The following is a 26,383-nucleotide window of genomic DNA, read 5'->3' on the forward strand; positions in this document are numbered from 1 at the left end:
ATGACTGCATTCATTTCCAAGTTTAAAGCAGTGAAGAACACAGTCTGTAGGTGAGGAAGAATTTAGTGAGAGCAGATGTTTGGATGGAATTCCTCCAGTCAATCCACACTGAGGATTGTTATGGATTCAAATATTGGGGATGGAGACAAGATGAAAAACCAAAAGAACAACACTGGTCCGGTCGGGTTCAGTCAAACAATGATTTTAATGATCACACGCGCAGGAGATAAACACCGTACGCAGACAGCATCAGATCTCAAAATGGTGGAGCATTGCTCAAACTCTTATAGCCTCTCGTAGCCCCCACCTAATCATAAAAGCCTAAACATTCACACTCTCTCTCACACGGCGCCTAAGCTACGACCTTGGCTCCCTGTTTATCTGCTCCTGCTGAGATGGGGCAGGAAACTCCAGCATGTTCTGTTCTCTTCTAATCAGACAAATAAGATGATGACTTTCTGCAAACAGTATTTTCTTATAACTTAGCAGTATAATGCATCATAAAACAACATCATTCATTCACAATAAAGCAGCAGTCTAATGTAATGCAAATCAATCTAACAAATGCAATAGTTATCAGCTTCTTCTAATTCAGGAGAATAATGCAAACTAAAACTACATAATAATTCACAATCTTTAATTAGGGGTATAACATAGCATAAAATAATATTATAACCCAACAGGATCTTCATGGTAAAGTCTGTTTTCTTCTTCTCTGGCTAGGCTTAGTACCCCATTAATCAGTTGTGTTTTAACGTTGCTCTCTGCAGGGTTGATGACAAGACTTTTAAATCTTCCATAGACAAAACCAGTGAGTACTGAGACTCTGTGTCACATTCATCACTATTTCATCAACAGCATATCACATGAAAGCTCGTTTGTGCTTATTTCATTCTGCAAAAATCTATAAATTATGGGGGTTTTTAAGGATGTGTTTTTAGGTACTGGTTTTGGTCAAAATATTTTAATACTTTAAAATCTTTTTAGTGAGTGAGAAGGCTGCAGCTGAAGAAGATGGTGGGTCCTTAAGGAAGAAAGAGAAATCCCTCACAGACAGTTTGTATTTGATCAGAAAACCACTAAAAAACTAATATGATTGTAAACAGCACCAGTTAGAGTTCCAGGAAATCCTGACATATTCGATGTTTGTCTCTCATCAGGTGACTCTGAGGTCAGACTGAATCCAGACTCATTAGACACAGAGCTTGATTTGTCTAAGGATGACATAAAGCACATTAAGGTGAGAGAAAAGCATGTGGATCTGATTGTCTTGTGACACAAAAAAGAGGCCTTCAGCACAGAAATTGTGTCAGGTGTGTTAAAGCACAGGGCAGACAACCAGTCAGGTAGAGCTGGGCGATATGAGATTTTTTCATATCACGATATGTTTTTTTCATTTCAGGCGATAACGATATCTATCACGATATAAGCCAAATAACTATATTTGTAAGATTTAAATGTGCCGTTGCTCACAAGTAAAATGTGAAATAATCAGCAGCTTGTTTTTATTTAAATATTTATTTCCCATAATAAGTTCAACAGGGTAGATGTACTTAAGGAACATGAGACTTTTTCAGATAAATAAAGGCAAATATTGCAAACTACACAAAAGGCAGCCGCTAAAGCGTTTAAGTTTCAAAATAGAACAAACGAAACAGACTAAACTGTCAATTCTATTTAGAAACAAAATATGAATTCTAAAAATAAATCTTAGTTTGTTTTACAGAAGAACAGACAAAACTGACTAACTTTTGTCAATATCAAATAAACTGAGAACTAAAAGGAAATTCTCAACCTCTCCTTGTTGTATAGCTTAGCTTTTCAAACAGTTTTAACAGTTACTTTAGTCTGACAAAAGCCGAATGACGAATTAGCGCTTCCAGTCAGAGACTGAGGCTACGTCCACACGTACACGGGTATTTTTGAAAACGGAGATTTTCCGTTTTCGTTTTAAAAAATAATCCCGTCCACACATAAAAACAGAAATGAAGGAAAACGCTATGAACATGCCAAAGCAGCAGGTGGCGCTAGATTCCTAACCGTGCAGAAATGTTGGCCAATCAGAAGTCTAGAAGCCTCGGTGGGAAAAAGTAAACAAAGCTGCGGCATAGAAGCAGAACAGAGTCGTATGTGTGGAGGGACAGTAACTGTGTGTATATGTAAGCATTTAAACACTGCAGAGAGTAGAATTAACAGTAACAGTATTGTAGAAATTCATTTCACCGAAACAATAACGTGGCGCACAGTGTGACGCATGCACCAGTTCATTGTATTTCCAGACGTGCTTTCGGCACAATTTACAGTGCACGCTACTCTGTTTTTTGTCAGACCTGAAATAGCCGAAATACCTTCACACTACGGAACTTCTTTGGCTCTTCCGTTCGACAATCTCTCCGGCATTGGAACCATCATCTGTTTTCTCTTCGGTCACGCTCGGTTGATTTTTCTAGTCGGCACACTCATTTCCTCCATTACGCGCTGGCTCCATTACCCGCTGGCTGCTTCCCAAACAAACACACGTGTGGCTTGGCACTTGTGCTGTACGTAACAAGTCACGCGACGTGACGCTGCGGCTGTGATTGGTTCGGCTCTGCGCTACTTAATTTGGATTGGCTGACCTTTTTTTTTTTTTTTTTAAAGAGGACAAGAGATGCGAGGTCTATCGCGATAGCTTAATTTCTCTATCGAGTAAAAGTTATATCGCGATACATATCGTTATCGTTCTATCGCCCAGCTCTACAGTCAGGTTTAAGATTCTGTGTCATTGTCAGTATGTTACTCGCAGTTTTGAAAGTGTGTACAGATAACACCTGATGTGTACTCTGTGTGCCTAGGGGCACACGCCACTAGCTGTGTGGTCCAGCTATGTTTCTACCCTCACCTATGGCCACGAGCTGTGGGTAGTGACTGAAAGAACGAGGTTGCGAATACAAGCGGTGGAAATGAGCTTCCTCCGAAGGGTGGCTGGCCTCTCCCTTAGAGATAGGGTGAGAAGTTCGGCCATCCGGGAGGGGCTCAGAGTAGAGCCGCTGCTCCTCCACATCGAAAGGAGCCAGCTGAGGTGGTTTGGGCGTCTGACAAGGATGCCCCCTGGGTGCATCCTGGGTGAGGTGTTTGGGCATGTCCCACCGGGAGGAGGCCCCGGGGCAGACCCAGGACACGCTGGAGAGATTATATCTCTCGGCTGGCCTGGGAATGCCTTAGTGTTCCCCCGGATAAGCTGGAGGAGGTGGCTGGGGAGAGGGAGGTCTGGGCTTCTCTGCTTAGGCTGCTGCCCCTGCAGCCCCGGATAAAGCGGAAGAAGATGGATGGATGATGGATGGATGGGTGTACTCTGTATAGTTTGTTCACTGTTTACTTGTTTATTGCTGCTTTAAACAGCTGATGTATTTCCTCTCTGAATTCCAGCCTCCATCAAGCTTCACCCCTCAAGTACAAACTGAATCCACACACATCTCCTACAGGTGCTTCTAATTTCACATTAGGTTGATAACATGTATGTAATGATGTGACAAGACGCGTGATACAGCTGGAGGTGATCAGACCTCAGCTCATACAGGCTGGTTGGAGTGCTTCAGCCCTTCTGTGTCCTACAGGTTCAGGTGTCCTGGTCCAGGTGTGTTCCAGTGTACTCTGACCAGACTAGTGTTTGTTATGGCTCAGGAGGCGGAGCTGTTGTACAGGACTGTCCAATGGGATGAGAGCCTCCTTCAATCAGCTGGAAAAACAGCTGCAGGGCCGCTGTTTAACATCACATGCTCTGAGGATACAGTCTGGGAGCTCCACCTGCCACACTGTGAAACAAAGGAGGGTGAGCACTGTGCTGTGAAACATCTGTGTTACTGTGTGGTGCTCAGCTAATATGAACTGTTCTTTATCATACAAATAACCACAATGCAGTTTATTTATAACAAAAAAGGATGGAGGTGAACTTGTTTGCAGGAGATGTAATCCTCAGATAAGGTGAGAAGTAAATCTGAACTCTCAGAATGAAAAGCTCTTTCCTTTCACAGCGCTGTGTGTTGATGGCCTGCTGTCTGTTGCCCACATCTCTGATGATGGGATGAGCATCTTGGAGCCGCTGGAGATCACTGCCACCCATGTGGTTGTGAAGGTTCCTCACCTCTCTGGGTGGGGCGTCATCTGGGATGATTTTAAGCGGCTCCTGAACATAACAGTAAATGGCCAAGTTCTGCTTTTCTTCCGACCTTCAGAGACAGAACCTGCACAAATCAACGTGTTTCTACTCCAGGAAAATATCCCATTGTCAGAGGTAAATAGTTTCATCATCTTCACTCTGTAGTCCTCTCAGAATCCAAATGATTCTCAGCAGCTTTCTGATAATAAACTAAAGTTATGTACAGGTGTACTGGTCACTCCACTCTGATTACCTGAGACAAAGAGTCAGGCTCCATTTAACTTTTCTTACCCACATTGTTGACCAATCACTGCTCTTCTTTATTCACTCCCAGTAATGACCCTAAGCTGTGAACATTTGATGTTTGTGACCCATAATGTCAGATCTGACACTTCACTGATAAAAATAAAATCATGGAGCTTTTTTTTTCTCTGCAAAGCTATTCTATCTCTATTCTATTCTATCTAATGATTGTTTTTGATTCATACTGACATGATATTCTACACCTGATATGTTTAAATGAGCTCTACAGGTGAATAGACTTATTAACGTTACCAGCATAATAAACTGTCCTGTCACTGCAGGTGTCTGCCCAACAACACGATGATGCTAAATACATCCAGACCCCTGCTGACTGTCTTTTCAGCTTCGGTCAAAGGTACAGTGTCCACTGTGAACCTGAGAGCAGGATAATACAGCCGAAGGTGAGTCAGCAGTTAGAAACTATATGCTGCTGAAATGAAATGAAAGTCCTGGATAACCCACTCGTCATGAAAATGGCACCTTTCTGTTGTTGTTTAGCAAACACAGTTTCGCTCAAAGTCTGGCCCAAATTACCATCCAACATTTCAAGTTTTCCTGAGTACAAATTCAGGGTTTGTGACTCTGATAGTCAAAGACCAAGAGGGGAATGAAATCTGGAAATCATCTGTTTGCCTGCCAGGTAAGATTCCTGCCAGATACCAGCAGAAATTACCCTACAAACTTTTTATTTTATATTTTATAAAACTTCAACTGAAATCATACTTCTCTTTTCATCCTCAGTTCAGAGTGCTGTTAAATGTCTATCTTTCTTTGTTCCTTCAGCACCAAGAACAGAAACCTTAATGAGAAATGTCCCAGATGAGTCCGGAGTCCCGGCAGACGAGAGGCTGTTCACAGTTCGCTCACAGTTTATTGACAGAGTGTCTGAACCTGTTTTAAAAAAACTTCTGGATAAACTCCTGGAGCAGCATATTATCAATGATCAGGAGATGGAATCAGTCAGATCACAGCAGAGCAAAGCAGATAAAGCACGAGACGTTATTGACACAGTGCGACGAAAAGGAAGTACAGCCTCCTCACTTCTGATCGATGCTCTCTGTGAGGCGGATCCATGCCTTTTCACAGGGCTGAACTTAAGATAAGACAGATTTCTAATAAATCTCAAAGACCACTGACAGTGTCATTATTGTGATCTTCATGTGTGTGTTGGAAACTGGACTTTAGTTCTTATTAAAACCTGGACTCTGACTAGAAGCTGAGCAGGACATTGGATGGACTGAAGCAGAGTCTGGGACCTCAGTAAGTCTCTGAGCTGCTCATTATTAGTGCACAAACCAGGAAATATGTGAAGCTCCAACCTGTAGATGCTGAACCACATCTACAGGTTGAAGAGCAACACCTCAAGTTATCTGTGACCGGCGTCTGTTTCCAACAATATAACTGAAGCTGTTTTTACCTTTAATGCTGGAATAACATGTTGAATCACATGATCAGTGTTTACAATCTGATTACTGAGGTTCTCGTCTGTGCTAGCTTCTGCTCTGAGCAGCATTTTGTGTTTCTGCCTGTATAAATAAAGTTTTGCTGTTTGCTTTCTTATGCTGGAGTTTGAATTCATGTTTTTAAACAGTTTGAGCTTCCTGTTCGTATAACCCGTTCATGTGTTACACCCGTCATTGCGTTGTGTTCTGGCGTGAAAGTAAGAGGCAGGAGACAGCACTTGGGTCTTTGGCTCTTTACTGCACATCTGCAACACAGAAATAAGTGTCTGATCTGTGTGTGTCACGCGACTGCCAGTACACCTCTCCTCCGGCCATGCTGAAAGGAGCTGTGCCTGCAGCTTCATTAACACCACAATAATATAATAAATCTAATACAACAAATTGTTTTAAAACATTAACTTAAGCTCTCAAAAACAAAAAGCATAAAATAAATAACATGTCACTGAAAAATCATTAAAAACAACTTATAAGAACAATAAACAAAATAATTCAAAATCAAATAAACAGTCAGATAAATACAATTCAATAACCAGGACCCAATATTCTAGTGCTTATAGTTCAAACATTATACTTCAGTACAATTATATTAATAACCGCCATCCAACAGGCAATACAACACTGTACTTATAAAAACAATGAATGAAAGACTGCATCTCCAAAACATAAGAACATCTCCATACCTGCAACACAGAAATAAGTGTCTGTTCTGTGTGTGTCACGCGCCTGCCAGTACACCTCACCTGACGAAGGAAAAAAGAGTGCACGCTGCAGCGAACACGCTCACAAGCCTCTAGCGTTCAGGCTAACTTAGCATGCTAGCATTTCAGCTGCGTTCTCGGCTAAAACTCATTAAAAACGTATATTAGCAAACTCTGTCCTCCACAAAACTTATCCCGAACGAGTCTCTTAACGACAAACAAAAATGCGGCGGTTCGGCTGTATTCACATTGCAGCTTGGGGTCTGAACAAACTGAGCAACGTGGCAGTGACTTACCCCCCACCCACTTGAAACGTAAAGGCAAATAGGCGGAGCGGTTAGTGCTACGTTTGTGCTGATTTGTGCAGGTAAAATTAGCGTTTGTGCTGCTACAGTATCTGAGACAGTGGCGGCTCCTGAAAAAAATCTCAGGGGGGGCAATTTTTATGATATCGACTAAAATGACCCATTTAATGAGTACATCAAACAACACAATTTTAATTTAAATTTAAAATGAACAACCATATTCTGGCCATTTGTATAGATTTGTAAAAATGAACAACCATATTCTGGCCATTTGTATAGATTTGTAAAAATGAACATGAACAGATTTTTTTTTTTTTTTTGAATGAATGAATGAAAAATAACTATTGAAAACAACAACTGTAAACTGATTGGGGGGGTGGGCTAAAGAGAGAAAGAGAGAGGGATGGAGAAAGAGAGTAAATATGGTTAAGGGTTCTTATTTGTACAAGAACTTTGCTCGTCTGTCTTTCTGAGTGGCAAATTTCTCGATGACCCTGGTGTTGAAATCAGGAAGTTCTTGTGTGAGTTTTTTCTCTATGGACAGCATAGCCAGAGCGTTGAGCCGATCCTGAGCCATATTGTTTCTCAGGAAAGTTTTTATCCTCTTTAAAGTAGAGAAACACCTCTCCGATTCTGATGTTGTCATTGGTGTGGTGATGAGGATGTTAAGAAGACTTACAGTTTCGGTGAATGTGTCTTGAAGGTTGTTTTCCATCAGAACCTGATAGAGCGCCAGCGCACCACTACAACTCTGAAACTCCTCGTTGTCGTAGATCAGGGACAGTTCTGTTTTAAGTCTGGCTTTGTCCAATGAGGGATAGGCTTCCACTGTGGTTTGTAGTGCTGCATCTGGAAAATTTTTGCTGTGTTGTTGGAACAAGTCTCCTTGCAACAGAGTGGCGCTGACAAGGTGCTTGGTGAAAGAAAACCTCTCCTTGGCATGGCTCATAATGGTGTCGCACACCTATCCAATAATATATAATTGGTAAGAGTTAGATTCAGTGGTAAGACTTTGGCACATGTCTCATGTTAATCATTATTCTGAAAAAAAAAATCTGTCCATAACAAAACAAAACAGTCATGACCACTATATCAAATGACATCTGACAGCATCGTCATTAGATTTTATCTGATGATCCGATTTAAATCAGACCAAGCAGCTAGTGCTTACCTCCAGTGCCAAATGGTGTTGCCTGTCTTCCCCCAATGTTCTCCGTCTCTTTGTGGGTGGGTCTTGAACAGGTCCCCTGTACTCCTCATCCACAACCAGATTAGGAAGTGCCTCCCTGATCCAATACATAAGTTTCATTAATGGCTTCTGAAAACTGAATAGGGATATATTAACCAAACACAAACCAAACAAAGGTTGTGTTCTAATTACCGGGAATTACCGAATTTAATTAATAACCGGACCTGGTTTAATGGCTGGGGGAAAACCAGTGCAAGTAAATAAAGGCCCTGGCCATAATTTCAGGAAATAGCCTATGGTATAGGCTACATCAAATCATTACTGGGAATATACTTCATCAAATATACTTAATCAAATATTTTTCATAAAATTACTTCAAAGGCTGATATAAATCAAAATTATCTGAATTCCATTAAACATTTAAGTCACAGAACACAGAATATATGCAGAGAATTTGATAGAATCTATGCATAGATAATTAACATTTATTCTAGGTTACATATTTATGCTTTTATGCCTACCTGATAGCCTGCATGCGGCTGATGAATGTCTGGGTGATCCCTGCGATGGTGACAGAATCGATGTTTCTCTTCTGTAGGTGGTTATACAGCATGTCTACATGTGGCATTATCTTGTGAAACAAGGCCAGGAAAAAACAGAAAGCTTCGTCTTCCAGCATTCTCACGAAACCACCGGCATCTCTCTTTGTAGGGGCATCAAATCCTTCACTGTTACGGATGGTCTGAAAACACCTCACCAGATCGTCTTTATGTTCATACACTGTATTCACAGCACGACTGTTGAAGTTCCAACGGGTTGCCGATGCACTTGGAAGTCCGTGCGCCACCACCTCGTCAAGCACTGCAGTCCTCTTGCTCGATTTAGTAAAAAAAGAAGCGAATCCTGCTATGTCGGAAAAAAAGTGACTGATTTGAGGGATGTGGGAGGTTGCTTGTTGCATTACCAGGTTTAACTGATGGGCATAACAATGTACGTAGTGAGCGTTAGCATAAATGTCCTGTATCTTACGCTGCACTCCTCCAGTGGTACCCCTCATTACAGCGGCCCCATCGTAGGCCTGGGCGATCAACTTTCTCTCTTGTCCCTGGGGGAGGATGAAGCGCAGCCTCTCCGATAAGGCACTGGCTATTGCATCTGCACAAGCATTGGGTAGCTTGATGAATTCAAAAAAACGCTCTTGAATACGGTTTCGTTGGTCAATGTATCTTAGCACCATGACTAACTGACAGTGTGTAGAAATGTCAGTGGTTTCATCAGCTTGAATGGCTAAAAACTTCGCTGCCTTTACTTCTTCCACGATCCTTTCTCTCAGAACTGCCAACATGCAATCCAGGATCTCGTTCTGGACTGTTTTCAAGGTGCCTTTAAATACAGTAGCATTTTCAAGGTGTTGCCTCAAGTCGTGATCAATTGATGCCATCAAGTCGACTAAACCTCTAAAAATCCCTGGATTGTCTGAGGAATCACTTTCATCATGTCCCCGCATTGCTAGCTCAAAAGCACCACAAAACTTAATACAATCGATGATTTTAGATAAAATATGACGGTTTTTATCTACCTCTTCGTTGTGCCTTCTTAAAGCAATCCGATGTCCATCATCTAGCTGCGCCGCTATGCTAGTTTTCCCTAGCACAGCTAGCTTTACACTGTTGTCCATATGAACTCGTGAGCTTTCATGTTTCTTGATTCGTTCGGAGAGGTGCTTTAAGTCGGTTTGTCCAGATTGTGTCCACGTCAAATCACACTTGTCACTTTTGAACAGTATGCACGGGAAACAAAAAAGTGCATTAGCTGTTCCACAGCCTGTCAGCCACGACTTGCGCTGGAACCAACTCCGACAAAAAGTCCTGTTGTATGCTTTTGACTTCTCCTTCGTTGCCTGGGTTAGTTGAATTTCGGGCTTGTCAGGTCCCAACTCTTTAACTTGCAGTTTTTCTGCCATTGTCCTTCTGGCAAAAGGGTAGGTTAGAAGCGATCTAACCGAATTTGGGGGAGGCTGTGCCTCAACCGTTAACAATACCGCTGCCATCGTCTCTCTCTGACCTTATAGCTCACTTAGGCTACTGACTGAGGTAAAATTCTAGAACAGCAAATCTTCGCGCGTTTTCTGCAGGGGCGCAATTTTAAGCGCCCCCAAACCATTTAATTCAGCGACGCTGATAGGTCAAATATTTATTATTTTCCCCTGGCAACCATTTAATGATAGGCTATTTCGCTGCATATCAAGGGCGCTTTGACGAGCGCCCCAGAAGAAGAAAAACACCGTTTGTTGGTTGAACTTTAATGAGTCAGCTGGTGAAAATGTTAAAATACGCCTGGCTGTATATGGGCACACACATAGTAAAACTATCATTGATGAATTTTTTAAAAATATATATTTTTACTCCTCCACATTTGGGGGGGCGGAGCCCGAGCGCCCCCTATGGGCCAGCCGCCACTGATCTGAGATATAATGATTTTAATTATTACGGCCTACGCTGTATAACACCAGTGTCTGCGGCAGTGAGTTTCAGCAGCTGTGGAGTTTTGCACTTTTTCTAGGCTTGCTGCATATTAACTTTTATTAGTTTACACTTTAGTAACACAATTTATTCAGCGGAAAGGTCGATATTTCTTTTGTTACTAGTGCAGAAACGTACACAAGGTAGGCTAAAGTTTTTATTTTTTCTGTGGCAAAACTGAGTTTCATGTGAAGTGATTCACGTATACCTAAATTATTATTATTTTTTACATACCCAGTTGGCCTCTATGATTTTGTTTTGAATTATATATGTTCATTATTATTAATGTAGCTGTCTCAGAAAAAATGAAGTGTTTGCTTTGATAGATTGTTACCTACGTGTAGAAAACTGAATATTCCACAGCACTTAGGCGAGGGATCTTCAACCTGCGGCTCTAAAGCAACATGTGGCTCTCCGGCCCCTCCACTGTGGCTCTTATAAGACCAAGTAAGTCATTTTTTTATTATAAAGACAACAAGAAAGGGTTCTGTTAACAGTTTTTTTTTTTATGAAATATCTGCATTGACTATTCATTGAATCTACAAGGCTTTTAAAAGTGATTTAATGTTTCTTAGGTTCAAATCTGTTTACTGTAATTTTCAAGTTGGTTGCCCATCTTTCCTAATTTTCAATTATTATGGAAAGGATGCTCGTAGCTGGCTTCATTTTAACAAATACTTTTTTCCGTTATAAAGCTTTGATGATTCATTGTCTTATCAAATCTAAAAATAAACATTTTTATTTACATTTCCATAGCTTACACGATATAACAACTCATTTTCTAGATATTTATAGGCTCTTTCTTTTTTTAGGCTCTAGACAGGTTTTGTAGCAGCAGGGGGGAAAGGGGCCCTTTGAAATGAAAAGGATGCTGACCCCTGACTTAAGCCACCAGGTAAACACAAAAGAAATACTGGAAAATTATTGACAGAAAAATGGAACGGTTACTTTCAAGGCTATGGGTGAAGGTGACTTGGTGTGTAAAAGCAAATATACATCAGACTGACAAAGAAAAGAGTGTTAAAAGATTTTTAATTTAGAACTTTAACTTTATGTGCAAAACTGAACTTACTGATAACACACACTAGCCATTTGAACACATGTAACTGTAATGAACCAAATAAAACAGAAAAATGCAGGCAGCACTCAATATACTGTGTATAACACAGCATGGGGTTGTATTTTTTTCTTTTCAGATGCTCCTGTCACTCCATTTCCCAGGTCATCATAGCACTCCCACACACATGGAGCTCTCCTGCAGTATGCAGTGTAATGCCCCAAACCATCAGTGGTCATCTTTCCATGGAAAGCAATTAATGCCCTCAAAGTGAACGACTTTCCTTGGAGAACCAGGTTGGAGGGAAATTCATTCAGTGGAAATTCTGTTTGATTTGCAAGGTCAGTATCAATCCACACGATATCTCCAATGTTGTAGCTGTGAGTAACTGTCCCTGCACAGAGCTCATTTCCTGTGGTGCTGTCTTCTGTTTTGAATTCTGATGGACACAGAGATGGATTGGAGAGTGGCCTGAGGCAGGTAGACTCAGGTAGGCCAAGTCCTGCTTCCACAGCCGTGCCAAGATGAGCCATACCAGACTCTTTGAGGACAGAGATGGCAGGAGAAACAAATGGCACTTCCCTTGTCATCCCTTTGCTGAGGTAGCAGTGCTGTGAAGAGCAGTGTTTGGTAAAATAAACACTTGAGATGTTCCTCATTGTCTTAGCAATTACAGCGGAGATATTGCACTGAGCATCAATTTGGATCGCAGCAGACCTCAACGAGACAGCTTCAAACATTACACTAAGCAGCTCTGCTCTCCTCCTGTAGGTTTGTTGGGTCACACCATCTGTGGCAATGGCTTTCACCAGCTGCAGGACTGGGTTTTCACTGTCTTTCAGAACAGCATTTTGAAATGTGGAGCTGTCACAGAAGGCACAACATAAGCACTGAAAAAATGCATAGTATGCACAGGTATTGAGCACAGAGATTGTCGATTCCCCTAATCTAATAGGCTGATGGAGGTTTCCATTTTTTAATAATCCCACTTTCACTCTTTTGGCCCCAAAAGTTTCATCTGCATGGAGCCATTCGGTACATGAAGAGAGGTAGGAAGTCCTCTTCCTTTTTTTGGGTGGAACAGCTAGGCCCCTCCAGTTCTCAACTGCATCCCCATCAGCCGGAAGAATGTTTGTGGTAGCATCAGATCCCACAAATGGGTGAGCATCCATTTTTATTTTGTCTTCTGCATTGTGAGTCGTCATGGATCCAGAATTGGCATCTGTGACTTTCAGTGATCCCACCGTTGCCTCATCTTTGACCTTTTCTTTTGCAGAACAAATCCGCATATTTCCCTCGATGAAGGAAAGATGACGAGCAATGAAGCGATCGACTCGAAGAGGCAAGTTGTCATGTTTGAAAAGGCCATGTTTTATGTTTTTGAAATCAGCTTCAACAGTGGCTGAACTTGCTGTGATGCTGGTGCTTTGGAAGAGAGGGACCATTATTCCTGTCCAGAGTGGCAAGTAATTTGCCAGTCTTATTATATGAGGAATAATCTCAGGGAGAAAGTGAATATTATCTCTATCCCCATTTGCTGCAGCAAGTGACCTGCTCTCCTCACATATTTCTGTTACCCACTGTCGTAGGTCAGTCTGGATCTCATCCACTGAATCCACTCTCTCACTTTCCTCCGTCTGTTCATCTGGAATGATGATGGAGTCTTGAGCAATTTGGGCTTTCAAGTATTTCTTGCACCTTTCTGAAGGAAGAGGTGCTCCAGAACTGTCATCACCTTCTGCCTCACTGAGGGCCACAACAGTGATAGCATGTAGGAGCTGTTTTGCATGGTCCAAACATTGAGACTGAAGAGGTTTTGCTAATGACCTGACAAAGAAATCTTTAACACGATGTGTTTTCTTCTTCTTTTCTTCTCCCACTGGCATATCATCTTGATGCAGTGCGCAACATCAACCCTGATATAACAAGGGGGGAGTTTGGCAGACTGGGTTCCAAGAAGGACATGAAAGCATTCATTAAGGTAGGACTTCAGATCAGGATGAGGAGTGAAAGCCTTGACCAGAGCTCCCAGAATTGCCAGAGAAAAGTCACTCACAGCATACTTTGGCACAGGTGCACCTGCACGAATCCATTCTGTCAACCAGTTTGCGATGGCATTAACATCATGTTTCTCTGACAGCATTTGCACCACTGGGACACTGGGGCAATTGTTTTCTTTCAGAATACCTTGATAAAGGAAGATATGGCCAGATTTGCCATTTGGTCTCAGCAGTTTTTTCACAACTGAACCGGTTGCATCAAAACACACAGTTGGGGGAGATTTTTTTGACAATGTCTTATAAACATGCATCTGTGTTTGACTCCAGTAGTGACAGAAAAACTTGTCCAGTCCAATATCTCGGATGCTACCACTGTGAGGAACACTATATTTTAACAATTGCAGAGATGCAATGGGGTCCTTATCTCCTAATTCCAAGTCTTTTCTCTCTTGTTTGGCTTTTCGCAGAGTGGCCAAATTTGGAAGGTGGCTTGGCTCAGGATCTCCAACATCCATCAGATCTGCTGCCCTCGCTGACCTCCATACAGCCGGTTCCATTCTGCCCTCACACAGCTCTTTAGCGATCTGTTCACGCAGGTTTCCAGACATGAACCGCTTGGAGTGGCCAGTGTGCAGGGAGAAATCTGTATTTCTCATGAAACACTGGAGCACCATTGGACTATTAATTGCTGGCTGTCTGTCACATGACATTTCTAACTGGCCATGACACTCCTTACAGTCGCCTCTGATGTCCAGATAATTATTGTTGACAGTTGGATGGACCTTTGCTCTACGGAACACAAGTGTACATGTACATGTATCACATCGACCTGCATCTCAACATGGCGGCGCGTGCACACGCAGCGGCTTCTCTCTCTCCCGAACAAACTACTTTTTCGTGTTTTTCGTCCTGTAAGTTGCAGTGTTTTTGTAAGTCTTTGTCGCGTCTATCTGTGTGCAAGCGAGGATATGCCCGAACACTTCTTCTCGACATCGGCAGAAACAAACTTTTTAAGTTAAACTCTGTGGACATCGAGAAGCTGAAAGATCTGGGTTTGCTCCGAAGGCCTACTCAATCACCGACCCCCACTCCTGCACTTCGCCCACAATGGATGCGCCTCAAGCGGTGTGAGAGGAAGCAGAAGAGGGGTAAGCGCGGTGGCATCCGAGCTAGGCTAGCGGCTAGCCCACACAAACCCGCCATCCCCTCTATCGTTCTGGCCAACGTACGCTCGCTAGAAAATAAACTGGACGACATCCGACTGCTACGTTCATCTCAAAGGAATGTAAAGGACTGCTGTGCTTTTGTGTTCACGGAAACATGGCTTAGCGACAGTGTCCCGGACCGCGCCATTCAGCTCGACCAGCTAACATGCTACCGTGCTGACAGAGTCATCGTCGCGGGAGGTAAGACCCGCGGGGGAGGACTTTGTGTTTACATCAATGACGCCTGGTGTCGCGATGCTGTTGCGGTCTGGAAACACTGCTCACCAGTGCTGGAGTTAATGGTTATTAAGTGCCGGCCATTCTATCTACCGAGGGAATATACAGCCATACTACTGTGCGCTGTGTACATCCCTCCCTCCTCCAATGTCAACAACAGGAGCGAGGCACTGAATGAACTGTACCAGCACATCAGTGAGCAGCAGACAGCCCATCCTGATGCTTTTCTCATCCTGGCTGGGGATTTCAATCATGCAGACTTAAAGTGCGTGTTTCCAAAAATACAACAACACATAGACTTTCCAACAAGGGGAAATAACACACTGGACTTTGTTTACACCACCCAGAGAGGAGCTTACAAAGCTTTTCCCCTCCCCCACCTCGGCGCCTCAGACCACATCACTGTCATGCTAATGCCTGCTTACAGACCGCTCGTTAAAACCACCAAACCGGTTCGTAAGCAGATACAAGTGTGGCCAGAAGGGTCTTCAGAGGCTTTACAGGACTGCTTTAACACCACAGACTGGAACATGTTTAAGCAGGCTGCCACCTACAACAACACCACTGACCTCCAGGAGTACGCAGAGACTGTTACAGCCTACATCAACAAGTGCATTGAGGATGTAACAGTCACGAAAACCAAAACTGTCCGGGCCAATCAAAAACCATGGATGACAGGAGAGGTCTACAGGCTGCTGAAAGCTCGGAATGTTGCTGTTACAGGAAAAATGATTCTATGTTTCTTTACCTTCTTTTAAATGTACAAAGATGCCTTTTGTCTGCCCTTTGTCTATGGTTAGATTAGTTTAGAATTATCTTTTTAGACTTTCTCAGCAAAGACATACTGTTTTGGGACATATTGTTTTAGATTGTTTTATCTCTCACAGCCTTCTCCCAGCTCTCTGCTGACGAGACTAGCGCCACATATGGAGTTGTTTATTTTATTTGTTTTGTATTTTCTTATCCTGTTCTCACTGTCTTTCCTATAAAAATTACCAAGCCACTGTGCATGGTGTGAGTTGTTCTTAGCAGCTCACCCGTGTACACGTTTGATAAAGAAAGTAACTTTGTCTCATTGTGTCTTTATTTCTCCTGGGTCTTTTACAGAGTTTTCCCCCAACATTTCTTGGTCCTTCGGAGCCGGAGCGCCTCCATCGTGTCCCATCTCCGTGACCAGTCCACGTTGTTCGTCTGTCGACAGCCCACACACACTAGGTGTGTGGTCAAAGACCAAGGGCGTTAAATTCGAGTCTTGGCCAACGTTCTTAGAAAGCGACCCACGGTGGTGGGGCCCGATCGAGGTGGACCAGACCCGGCGACACCGACCAGGTAGATACAGACACACTGACACAATCTTGCGTAAAATCGTATTTTAAATTCAGGGAATTTAAAATAGCGAAAGTAGCTCGTCGCGACTGGAAGCTCCCCACTTCTGTGGGTTTAAAGTAGCTCGTCGGCTGGTAGCTTGGAGCTCGTCGACTGGAAGCTCCCCACTCTTGTGGGTTAGGTTTGGAGCTCTGGGTAGCTCCCCCAGCTGGGTCAAGGGAATAAGTAGCTCGTCTACAGAAAGACTGGCAGCTCCCCTTATTATAAGGGTTCCGATCGCGCGAATAAGTGTGAATGTATGTGTGTATTGTTGTAACTAACGGAGCAAGCTGACTTTTCACGGTCCAATAAGAGACTGAGCCGCTCCTACTGTGTTTTTCTTTCACTGCTGTTCGCTGAAGTGCTGGTGGTTTGGGAGAACGGTCGAGTTCCGTCTCGTAAAGTTCACACCGCTTTTGGAAATAGTCCGAAAGTAGAAGGGCGTGTGAGCAACCACTCTCGTCTCTAATACCAGCGAAGGTGATAGCAGCTGTATTGTGTATATATTACTTAAACAAAAATAAGTAAATACATAAATAAGATGGGTAATCAAGCAAGTGAAATTAAAACTCACTCCTGCTGACGAGCAGTGGTGAGAAAAGAAAAGTCCAGACGCCGGACAAAAACAGTGTCTGTAAACTGAGAGATTTAAGAAAACAAAATATAAACAGTCGGGAGAACAGAATCCAACTGCCAGTTTAGTAAAACCAGAAGACGAGACACTGTGCAGTTCCCACAATCCTTTTAGTAAACCATCACCCATTCCTGCAGCCGCATCTGCAGCAACACCCATATCAGGAAGAACATAATAATCCCTTATTAGGTGAAAACTAGAGATCAAAGTAGTTTGAAGTAGTTTAAAAGGGTTGAAAACAGACCCCACTGAGTAGATATAAATATAAAAAGTACGAAATAAAGATGAACAAAGGGAAAATTACAGTAGAAATTATCTTTAGAGTATTTGAAATTAATAATAGCAAGGATAACAACCTGTAAAGTGATATTAACAATGAAACACAGTTGGCATGATGACCATGCCCAGCATGTATAAAATGAATATAAAGCAAATAATTCACACGAAAATATTTTAATAAAATAAATAAGGTATATTAAGGCTGTGTCATTGTTCAGCCAAGGACAGTGTGTGAAAAGGTAACTGTCTCCACCTTGGGAAAAGGATGATTCTGCAGGTCATCTGAAGCCCTTGATGGATACAAAATAAAATATAAATAATATATTATAATAGAACTGCCTGGTCCGCCATGCAACAGAGAGAACAAATGTGACCGCAGATTGGATGAATTCTAAATTATCTGTTTGCTGAATAAGATGATCCTAACTAACAAATTGGCTCAGGAGTAGTATAGTGGTACACACTGATAAAATATTATGCTATTGCTGTTATATAAGACAAAGGGTATAATATTAACAATGACATAATATTAATATGAAGAGGCACCTTAATCGGTTATGATGTAAGGTGGATAATTGTTAAGCAGTAGTCTGCATCAAGCTTAAGGTTTGCTGAAACTCAGTGTAATGACATGTGAGATGAAGACAATACAGAGAATAACTAAACTAATGAAGTGCATAGAGGCACTTGACCAGCTTGAAACCTATCATCCTAGAATGACACATTGCTGAGATATAGAGCACACCTATAATAACAACCAATAAGCAAAACCCTGTAGACAACAGCTAAAACTACAGGATTGAGAAGCTGAATTAAATATGTAGACACTGCTAAGCTGATGAGCATGTTACACATTTTCTTTTCTTTTTATTTATTTGTTTCTTTTACAGCAGAAGCTGCTGTAACACACCCAAAGAAAGACTCTAGGTCTGACCAACCGTCTCAGTCGTGGGCAAAAAGATGTCAGTCAATAAAATTCTAAAAGATAATTTGTTGACGAAAAATATATCAAGAGATAAAAGATAAAACAGTCCAGTGTCCCACTTATGAATTGTATAAAAACACACAGTCCCAAGGCCAGAGCCAGCTATGCCACACAGCCAAGTTGCACTCCACATGTTGCCTTTAACAGGGTTAGAAGTTGTACTTGGAGACCCACCACCCTGCAAGCATATAGTCAGTGGTCACTCAAGCCTCTGCAACCCTGCTGCCTTTAGGCTGTGGCATATAATAGGCCCTGGACTGCACAGAGAGACAAAACGACACACTTAATATAAAATTCATAGGGCAAAACCCATCCATCCCAAACATATCTGATTTCATCACATTACATACCTGCACAGAGAGACAAAACAACACAGCAGTGTTTGTAGTGTGGGCTATAAGAAGACCGGTGTATCAGTGCAATCAAGTACACCTGCCTCTAATTAGTCCAACCCCATTCCAGCCATTGGCTCACCAAAAATGTGACACACACAAAACCACTCCCAACCCAGTGCAACTTCACACAATAATATGGAGCTGAATTAATACAGGCACATTAGTCTACCATGTTACAAGCTGCATGCTATTACAAGCCAACATATGCAGACTTCTGCCTTGTTCGGGTGGCAGCATTTTTCTTTTTTTCTTTTGTGTCCTGACACGTTTATGTTTTTTGGTTTTGTTTGATTATTTTGTTGGTTTTGGAAATGAATTTAAACGAACTTGTGACCATACTTGAGAATCACAGTGACACATAGTGATTAGGCATATGATTGAAAAATGCCTAGGTTTAGAGCTGTGAGCTATGAGCTGTGAGCAATGCAAAGTTAAATATATATATTTGTATAAATGGGAAACAACCCTAACTTGAAAGTTTGAAATGTGTGAGATCCATGCATTGTTTGAAGAACTAGAAATTATCTAAAACTGCCTTAAGTGAAAATGTAGAGTTGCATCTATTCTCCCAAACAAAAAAACAAAAAACAAAAAAAGGGAGAAGCATTCTGTAACTTAAAAATAAGGCTGACTGTTGACAACAGACTAAAACACTAATCCGCAGGTGGCTATCAGGAACAGAGAGGCGAGCAAAGTCACAAACACCAAGGCCGCAGACAGCCACGCAGAAACAGCAGATAACATAGAGACAACGCCTGCTAGAACCGTGGAGAGGAAGGTCACTTCCCACGAGATTGTTGCGCATGTGAAATACACAAAGATAAACAAATAACCATTTATATAGACAGCCAGTATGTTTTCTCTGCTGTGCATCATTTTGCAAAAAATCTGGAAAACCAGAGGAATGATTACACCAACTGGCAAACCAGCATGCCAACCTCTTACAACGCCTACTGACTCTTTCATTACTACAGGCAACAATTTTGCTGACAGAGCAGCAAAATAGGCGGCACAACAGGCAAACATCACATTGATGGCAGTAAACACACATCAGATTCCACTGGATGTGTTGAAAAATGAACAAAAAGCAGCAAGCACAGCAGAGCAGGCAAAATGGCTAAAACACGGTGCAGTTCTGACAAACGATTTAATGATGTGTTATGGCAAGCCAGTGTTGCCAAAATCGCTCCACAAAATGGCGGCATTAGTGACTCATGGCTGTACGCATTTGTCAACGGGGGGACTGACCAGTATTGTCAACTCTCATTTCTACACTGTAAATTCTACACAATACTCTCATTTCTACACTGTAAATTCTACACTGTAAATTTTGAAACCTCAGCAAAACAATTTGTCAGAACATGCATGACGTGTCAAAAATGTAATGCTCAGGGAAACCTGAGACCACACAATCCATATGGACTTTATTGAGCTAAATGAATGCCAAGGGTAAAAATACACCCTAGTGGTTATAGATGTATTCTCAAAGTGGCCAGAAATCTACCCAGTGAAAAAGGCAGATACAATTTCAGTAGCAAAATGTATGTCTAAGTTGTAGGAAAATAAAGAGATGATTGTAAATGACGAAGAATGTAATGATGTCTATCAAGTGTCTTGCAGATCACAGCCCGGTGACTGGGTTCTGATCAAAGTGCTCCAAAGGAAAAACTGGAGCTTGCAAAATAGCGGAACGACCATCTTGCATCCATCAGAGCCAGTAAGTGAAGCCATCTAAACACAGCTGACGGCAGGCTTGCCCGCTTGTTGTGATCTCGCCCGGTGGAGGGGTCAGCTTTCCTGGCCGGGGGGTCTACTCGCGACAGGAGGGTGTGTTCCGTCGTCATGACGTGGTGGCTCTTATCAACTGCAGCGGCCCTGACCATGGCCGGGCTCCTCACCTTTGCTTCCGTGAGGGACAACAAGTCACGTTATATGGAGAAAAGGCAGACACTGTATGACAAAGGAAAGTACACCAAGTTTCCCCATGGCTATGCCACTAATTTCTGGTGGCAGTTTATGAACACTACAGCTTACTTGAATAATAAAACTGACTGCTATGCAAATACATATACACTTTCTGCCCACCAAGGAACGAGAGGAAGTGTATGGCCTGTTCAATCAACGCCACCTGTGCCAGTAACACGACGCTGATGGGCCTAAACTGTCGCTCCGACTACAGCTACCGAATGCCACTACAAACAAAGACTCAGTACCAGACAGGATGTGCACGGACGGCACCCAGCAGCAGAGGAACCAGAGTTTTGGCTGACTGGTACTTCTTATGTGGCAACAAGGCTTATCTGTCACTCCCTGAAGGTTGGGGAGGTCTGTGCGCCCTGGTGGAATTATCAGATCACGTTTTCTTCATGCAAAGTGTTGCACATCACCCAAGCAGCCGGCAGAGACGCGAAGTGGACATCGCCTCCCCCAATTCTTTCGGCATTACAGTGGACACTGGAGTGCCGGGAGAGTTTCGCATCTGGGGAGGAGGAGTGAAATTCTTACAGAGCTTGATCCCCGGCATTGGAGTTGCCGAGGTGCGGGATCACGTGGAGATCAACCGATATGCTCTGCTACGACACATCAACTTGACTAAGACCCTGGGAACTGCCTTAGCAGGAGAACAGCAGGCCATCAGAACGATGGTGCTGCAGAACAGACTGACACTAGACCTGCTAACAGCATCACAAGGAGGAGTTTGCAAGCTGATCGGGGAAACATGTTGCACTTTTATCCCTGATGGATACGAAACTGGAGGAGACATTTATGAAGCTTTGCAGAATTTGACCGCTCTGCAAAAATATGTCACTGACCACACACCTGGAGCAGCTACAGCACAAGGCTGGCTTGACTGGCTGTTCAGCGGTTCATGGCTGGCTGCTGTAGCAAAGCCATTTTTTCTTCTAGGTCTCATCATGATAGCACTGCTCATATTAGTGTTGTGTGTGTTGCCATGCCTAAGAGTAATGATTTCAAAGATGATAACAACTACAATGACTGCTTATGTTGCCGTGCCTCAAGAAGAACAACATCCCGTTGCAATTCTGTTAGAGGAGAACTTGTACTAGCTGCTAATAAATGACGTGGTGATTAAAAATGACTTGTCAAGTGATCATGCACTGATTAAAACATTAGTAGGTTATGCAAGTTTTCATGCTTTTATTTTTTGAAGTCTTGGCTTTTAAACATAAAGTTTTTCATTTTAAATATAACGTTTTCATGCTTTTATTTTATTTTTTTGAAGTCTTCAGTTTTAAACATAAAGTTTCCATTTTAAATATGAAGTTTTCATTATTTTACACATAAAGTTTTCAATTTAAGGTTTGCATCATTTTAAGTATAAGGTTTTCATCCTTGTATTTTTTTTGAAGTTTTCATTTTACATATTAGGTTTTCATCATTTTTAAATACAAAGTTTTCATTTTAGTTTTCATCCTTTTATTTTTTGTAGTTTTCGTTTTAAAATATAAGGTTTTTATCTTTTATTTTTTGTAGTTTTAGTTTTATTATTTTTTCTTGTTTATTCCACTTGTTATTTCAATTACTATGATTTTCATTTACTATGTTTTTCTTTTTATTATTTTCTTTTGTTTTATTCTTTAGACCAGATGACTTCCATTTCTGCTATGCTGACATTTTGAAAATTAAAAAATTGCTTAAGATACTTAATAAATAACCTTCACAGACAATTGTTGTATACATTTAAAATAAGTTAAACAGGGGGGAATGTTACAGGAAAAATGATTCTATGTTTCTTTACCTTCTTTTAAATGTACAAAGATGCCTTTTGTCTGCCCTTTGCCTATGGTTAGATTAGTTTAGAATTATCTTTTTAGACTTTCTCAGCAAAGACATACTGTTTTGGGACATATTGTTTTAGATTGTTTTATCTCTCACAGCCTTCTCCCAGCTCTCTGCTGACGAGACTAGCGCCACATATGGAGTTGTTTATTTTATTTGTTTTGTATTTTCTTATCCTGTTCTCACTGTCTTTCCTATAAAAATTACCAAGCCACTGTGCATGGTGTGAGTTGTTCTTAGCAGCTCACCCGTGTACACGTTTGATAAAGAAAGTAACTTTGTCTCATTGTGTCTTTATTTCTCCTGGGTCTTTTACAGAGTTTTCCCCCAACAGTTGCCTTCAGAGATGGAGACGAGGCAAGCCTGAGGACAGCTAGGGCCAACCTTTCCCGTGGCATCAGAGAGGCTAAGAGACAGTACTCCAGGAAAATATCCCATCACTTCAAAGACAGCAGAGACTCACGGAGCCTGTGGCGGGGCATTCAGACCATCACAGATTACAAGCCCCCACCACAGACTTGTGACAGTACTATCCCCCTGCTGAACGAGCTGAACACTTTCTTTGCTCGCTTTGAAGTCCGAAACAGCACCACTGCACAGAAGACCCCACCCCCTCCTGGTGACCAGGTGATGACTCTGTCCCCGGACAGCGTGAGGAGATCCCTCAGCAGGATCAATGCACGTAAAGCTCCGGGTCCTGACAACATTCCTGGTCGTGCACTGAGAGACTGTGCAGTGGAACTCACTGATGTCTTCACAGACATCTTCAACATATCACTCATCCAGGCTGTCGTCCCCACATGTTTTAAAGCCACCACAATCATTCCGGTCCCAAAAAAGTCATCTCCCTCCTGCTTTAATGACTACCGTCCTGTTGCACTTACTCCCATCCTGATGAAGTGCTTCGAACGACTAGTCATGAAACACATCAAGACTGTCCTGCCCCCCTCCCTGGATCCCTTCCAGTTTGCGTATCGGCCCAATCGCTCAACCGATGATGCCATCTCCACTGCACTCCACTCAGCACTCACACACCTGGACAAAAAAGATTCATATGTTCGAATGCTGTTCATAGACTTCAGTTCAGCATTCAACACTATAATCCCCCAACAGCTCACTCAAAAACTGGTCCAGCTGGGGCTCAACACCTCACTGTGCAACTGGCTGTTGGATTTCCTCACCGGAAGACCTCAAGCAGTACGGGTTGGCAGTAATACATCCAGCACCATCATTTTAAACACGGGGGCCCCGCAGGGATGTGTGCTGAGCCCCCTCCTCTTCACTCTGCTGACCCATGACTGCACTCCATCACACAGCTCCAACCTCTTCATCAAGTTTGCGGACGACACAACGGTGGTGGGTCTCATTAGCAACAGGGATGAGACCGACTACAGAAGTGAGGTGAGACGCCTGGCCACGTGGTGTGCTGACAACAATCTCTCTCTGAATGTGGAGAAGACGAAGGAGATTGTTGTGGACTTCAGGAGAATGCACACCCAACATGCTCCTCTGACCATTGACGGAGCGTCTGTGGAGAGAGTGAGCAGCACCAAGTTCTTGGGTGTGCACATCACAGAGGATCTCTCCTGGACGTACAACACCACAGCACTGGCCAAGAAATCACAGCAGCGTCTCTTCTTTCTCCGCAAACTAAGAAGAGCAGGAGCTCCAGCCCCCATCATGCACACTTTCTACAGAGGCACCATCGAGAGCATCCTGTCGAGCTGCATCACTGTGTGGTTTGGAGCCTGCAATGCGTCCTGCCATAGAACCCTCCAACGCATAGTGAGAGCTGCAGAGAGGATCATTGGTGTCTCTCTCCCCTCCCTCCAGGACATTTACAGCACCCGTCTCACTAAAAAAGCCCCTTGCATAGCGGCTGATCCCACGCACCCAATGCAAGGCTTCTTCAAGCTGCTGCCGTCAGGGAGGAGACTGCGGAGTCTCCAGGCCAGGACCAGCAGACTGAAGGACAGCTTCATCCATCAGGCTGTCAGGAAGCTAAACTCCCTCCCGATTCTGCCCCCCTCTCCCCTCTTCTCCACCACGGTCTCACTGAACTCTGTCACACACACACACACACTCACTCTCTGACGCACTCACTGGCCTGCTCCAGTCACTTTGTGGAGCATTGGACTGCCATTACCTCATAAGACTTTGCTGTTACACTATCTCTTACCGTACACTACGAAATCTCCATTTGCACTATTTGCCTATTTTGCACCACTATGCCTCCTTACTTGAATATTGTATATTGTATATTGCATAGCTTTTTTTTTGTTATACGTAAAATTGTATTGTATTTATTTAAATTTTTACTTTTTAATTATTTTATTTGCATTTTTCTAATCACTAGGGTTTGAGAGTAACGCAATTTCTATTCTGTGTATGTCCTGTACATGTGGCAGAATTGACAAATAAAGTTGACTTGACTTGACTTGACTTGATTTTTGATCTTCTTCCATATAAGATCGTTGATGATATGAGTCCAAGTGCCAGGTTTCAAAATTGTGTATTCCCTTTTTAGGGTAGGAGAAAACTTGTCATTGTATTCAACCTTTTCAGGAATAAATTTAACCCAGTCCTCAAAAGGGACTTCTAGTTCAAAAGCTTGACAGTTTTCTTGTCCAGGAGAAATGCAATGTGAATCTAACTCTCCTTCACTATTACTTTCCTGATCACTGATTTCCAAAGCTGACCAGATGTTGTGTCTATTTAGCTTCACAAAAGTGTACAGGGCCTTTGCTGACATCTTGTCTTCTAGCTGCTGACTCAGCTCTTTCCAGACTGATGCAGCTGGAGTGGCTATTTTGCCATTTTGGACTATGGCCTCTTTTGAATTGCAAAGAACTGCAAAAATGGAAACCTTGTCTACAGATGGCTTTCGAGGCATCTAAAAAAAAACACACTATGATTATGATGGAGCAAAATGTGATTTCTGAACTATATACACAGCCAGGAGCAACCCCTCCCCCAAGTTCTCCACCAATCTACACTTTCATATTTTGTGGAATTATTGTTTTTAAGATGGAGCTATTGAATTTGTGAGTTTATTAAATTGAGTCTGAGTATTTAACCCATGTACTGTACAGCACTTTAGTCCAGTGTGCTACATGTTTTAAAGTGCTTTAGAAACTTTTTTCTTGGACATTTTTGAAAATGTTTAACATTGAAAAAAAATCCTTTTGATCCAGATAGTTAGCTATATCATGTATTAACTCAGTAACTAAAACCTCAGTATTTTAAATGTAAGCTTACCTTGTTCAGAAATCAGATGAACGCTGTTCTAAGAATCCTTCAGACACAGTAATGCCAAATAATAGTTTTTTCTGCCAGAAAATGTGTATTTGATGCAAAAGACTGCTAGCTTGTTCGTTTCTCAAAAAGTGTTCATGGGAGTGTAAAATGTTCAAATGTAGTTTTCAATAAAGTTTTTTTAATCCACTCTAAAAAAAATAAATACTCAAGCATTTGCATCGTGGTTTTATGAACAAAAAGTGATTGAAGTAAAGAAATTGAAGTTAAAAAAAAATACACTCATTACAAATTTAGCTGATTAAATACAACAAGAGGGTTTTTTTTAACAGAACTTTATTGAACAAGTGAACACACAAAGTGAAAGGTCATTTGAAAAAGACATTTTTCAGCAGTAAACCATAACAGGATATCTCAAATCATAGCAGCACAAACGCTAATTTTACCTGCACAAATCAGCACAAACGTAGCACTAAAAAAGTAGACCATTTTGGCCCGTTTTGGAGCAGTCTGGGGGGATGGTGACCTTTGAATGACCTATAAAATAAAGTT

General features: G+C 42.2%; 3 protein-coding genes and 1 long non-coding RNA gene across 15 annotated transcripts in view; 3 read left to right on the top strand and 1 right to left on the bottom strand.

The window, feature by feature from the left end:
- Nucleotides 1-6,001, top strand: part of LOC147329686 (NACHT, LRR and PYD domains-containing protein 12-like) — a 105,397-nt gene extending 99,396 nt beyond the window's left edge. For 11 of the 12 annotated variants that reach the window (XM_086290967.1, XM_086290973.1, XM_086290975.1 and 8 more), the window contains 9 exons: nucleotides 771-811; nucleotides 988-1,056; nucleotides 1,161-1,240; nucleotides 3,409-3,464; nucleotides 3,597-3,811; nucleotides 4,014-4,273; nucleotides 4,723-4,842; nucleotides 4,940-5,081; nucleotides 5,225-6,001. In XM_086290967.1, the coding sequence (XP_086147093.1) occupies nucleotides 771-811; nucleotides 988-1,056; nucleotides 1,161-1,240; nucleotides 3,409-3,464; nucleotides 3,597-3,811; nucleotides 4,014-4,273; nucleotides 4,723-4,842; nucleotides 4,940-5,081; nucleotides 5,225-5,544 (1,303 nt within the window). In that variant the 3' untranslated portion in view covers nucleotides 5,545-6,001. The remainder of the gene's footprint in view (nucleotides 1-770; nucleotides 812-987; nucleotides 1,057-1,160; nucleotides 1,241-3,408; nucleotides 3,465-3,596; nucleotides 3,812-4,013; nucleotides 4,274-4,722; nucleotides 4,843-4,939; nucleotides 5,082-5,224) is intronic. The other variant, XM_086290971.1, reaches the window with a different exon arrangement.
- A 1,206-nt stretch (nucleotides 6,002-7,207) lies between these two features.
- On the bottom strand, nucleotides 7,208-9,433 carry LOC147329694 (zinc finger MYM-type protein 1-like). The gene is made up of 3 exons (XM_086291006.1): nucleotides 8,618-9,433; nucleotides 8,079-8,193; nucleotides 7,208-7,871 (listed from the first exon to the last, which is right to left on the bottom strand). The coding sequence occupies exons 1-3, from the start codon at nucleotides 9,331-9,333 to the stop codon at nucleotides 7,344-7,346; spliced, it is 1,359 nt and encodes a 452-aa protein (XP_086147132.1). The 5' UTR covers nucleotides 9,334-9,433; the 3' UTR covers nucleotides 7,208-7,343.
- Nucleotides 9,434-10,641: 1,208 nt separating this feature from the next.
- On the top strand, nucleotides 10,642-12,567 carry LOC147329695 (uncharacterized). The gene is made up of 4 exons (XR_015128987.1): nucleotides 10,642-11,513; nucleotides 11,815-12,016; nucleotides 12,128-12,277; nucleotides 12,447-12,567. It is a non-coding gene; the product is annotated as an uncharacterized LOC147329695 (long non-coding RNA).
- Nucleotides 12,568-18,324: 5,757 nt separating this feature from the next.
- Nucleotides 18,325-21,998, top strand: LOC147329696 (syncytin-A-like). Its single transcript, XM_086291014.1, has one exon. The coding sequence runs from the start codon at nucleotides 20,881-20,883 to the stop codon at nucleotides 21,841-21,843; it is 963 nt and encodes a 320-aa protein (XP_086147140.1). The 5' UTR covers nucleotides 18,325-20,880; the 3' UTR covers nucleotides 21,844-21,998.
- The last annotated feature ends 4,385 nt before the right edge of the window (nucleotides 21,999-26,383 follow it).

This window comes from Aulonocara sp. 'chitande type north' Nkhata Bay, linkage group LG5 (genome assembly GCF_057382095.1).
Source record: "Aulonocara sp. 'chitande type north' Nkhata Bay isolate Kocher_YH1m ecotype deep benthic linkage group LG5, A_spYH_male_GT1.1, whole genome shotgun sequence".
NCBI classification, from domain to species: domain Eukaryota; kingdom Metazoa; phylum Chordata; class Actinopteri; order Cichliformes; family Cichlidae; genus Aulonocara; species Aulonocara sp. 'chitande type north' Nkhata Bay.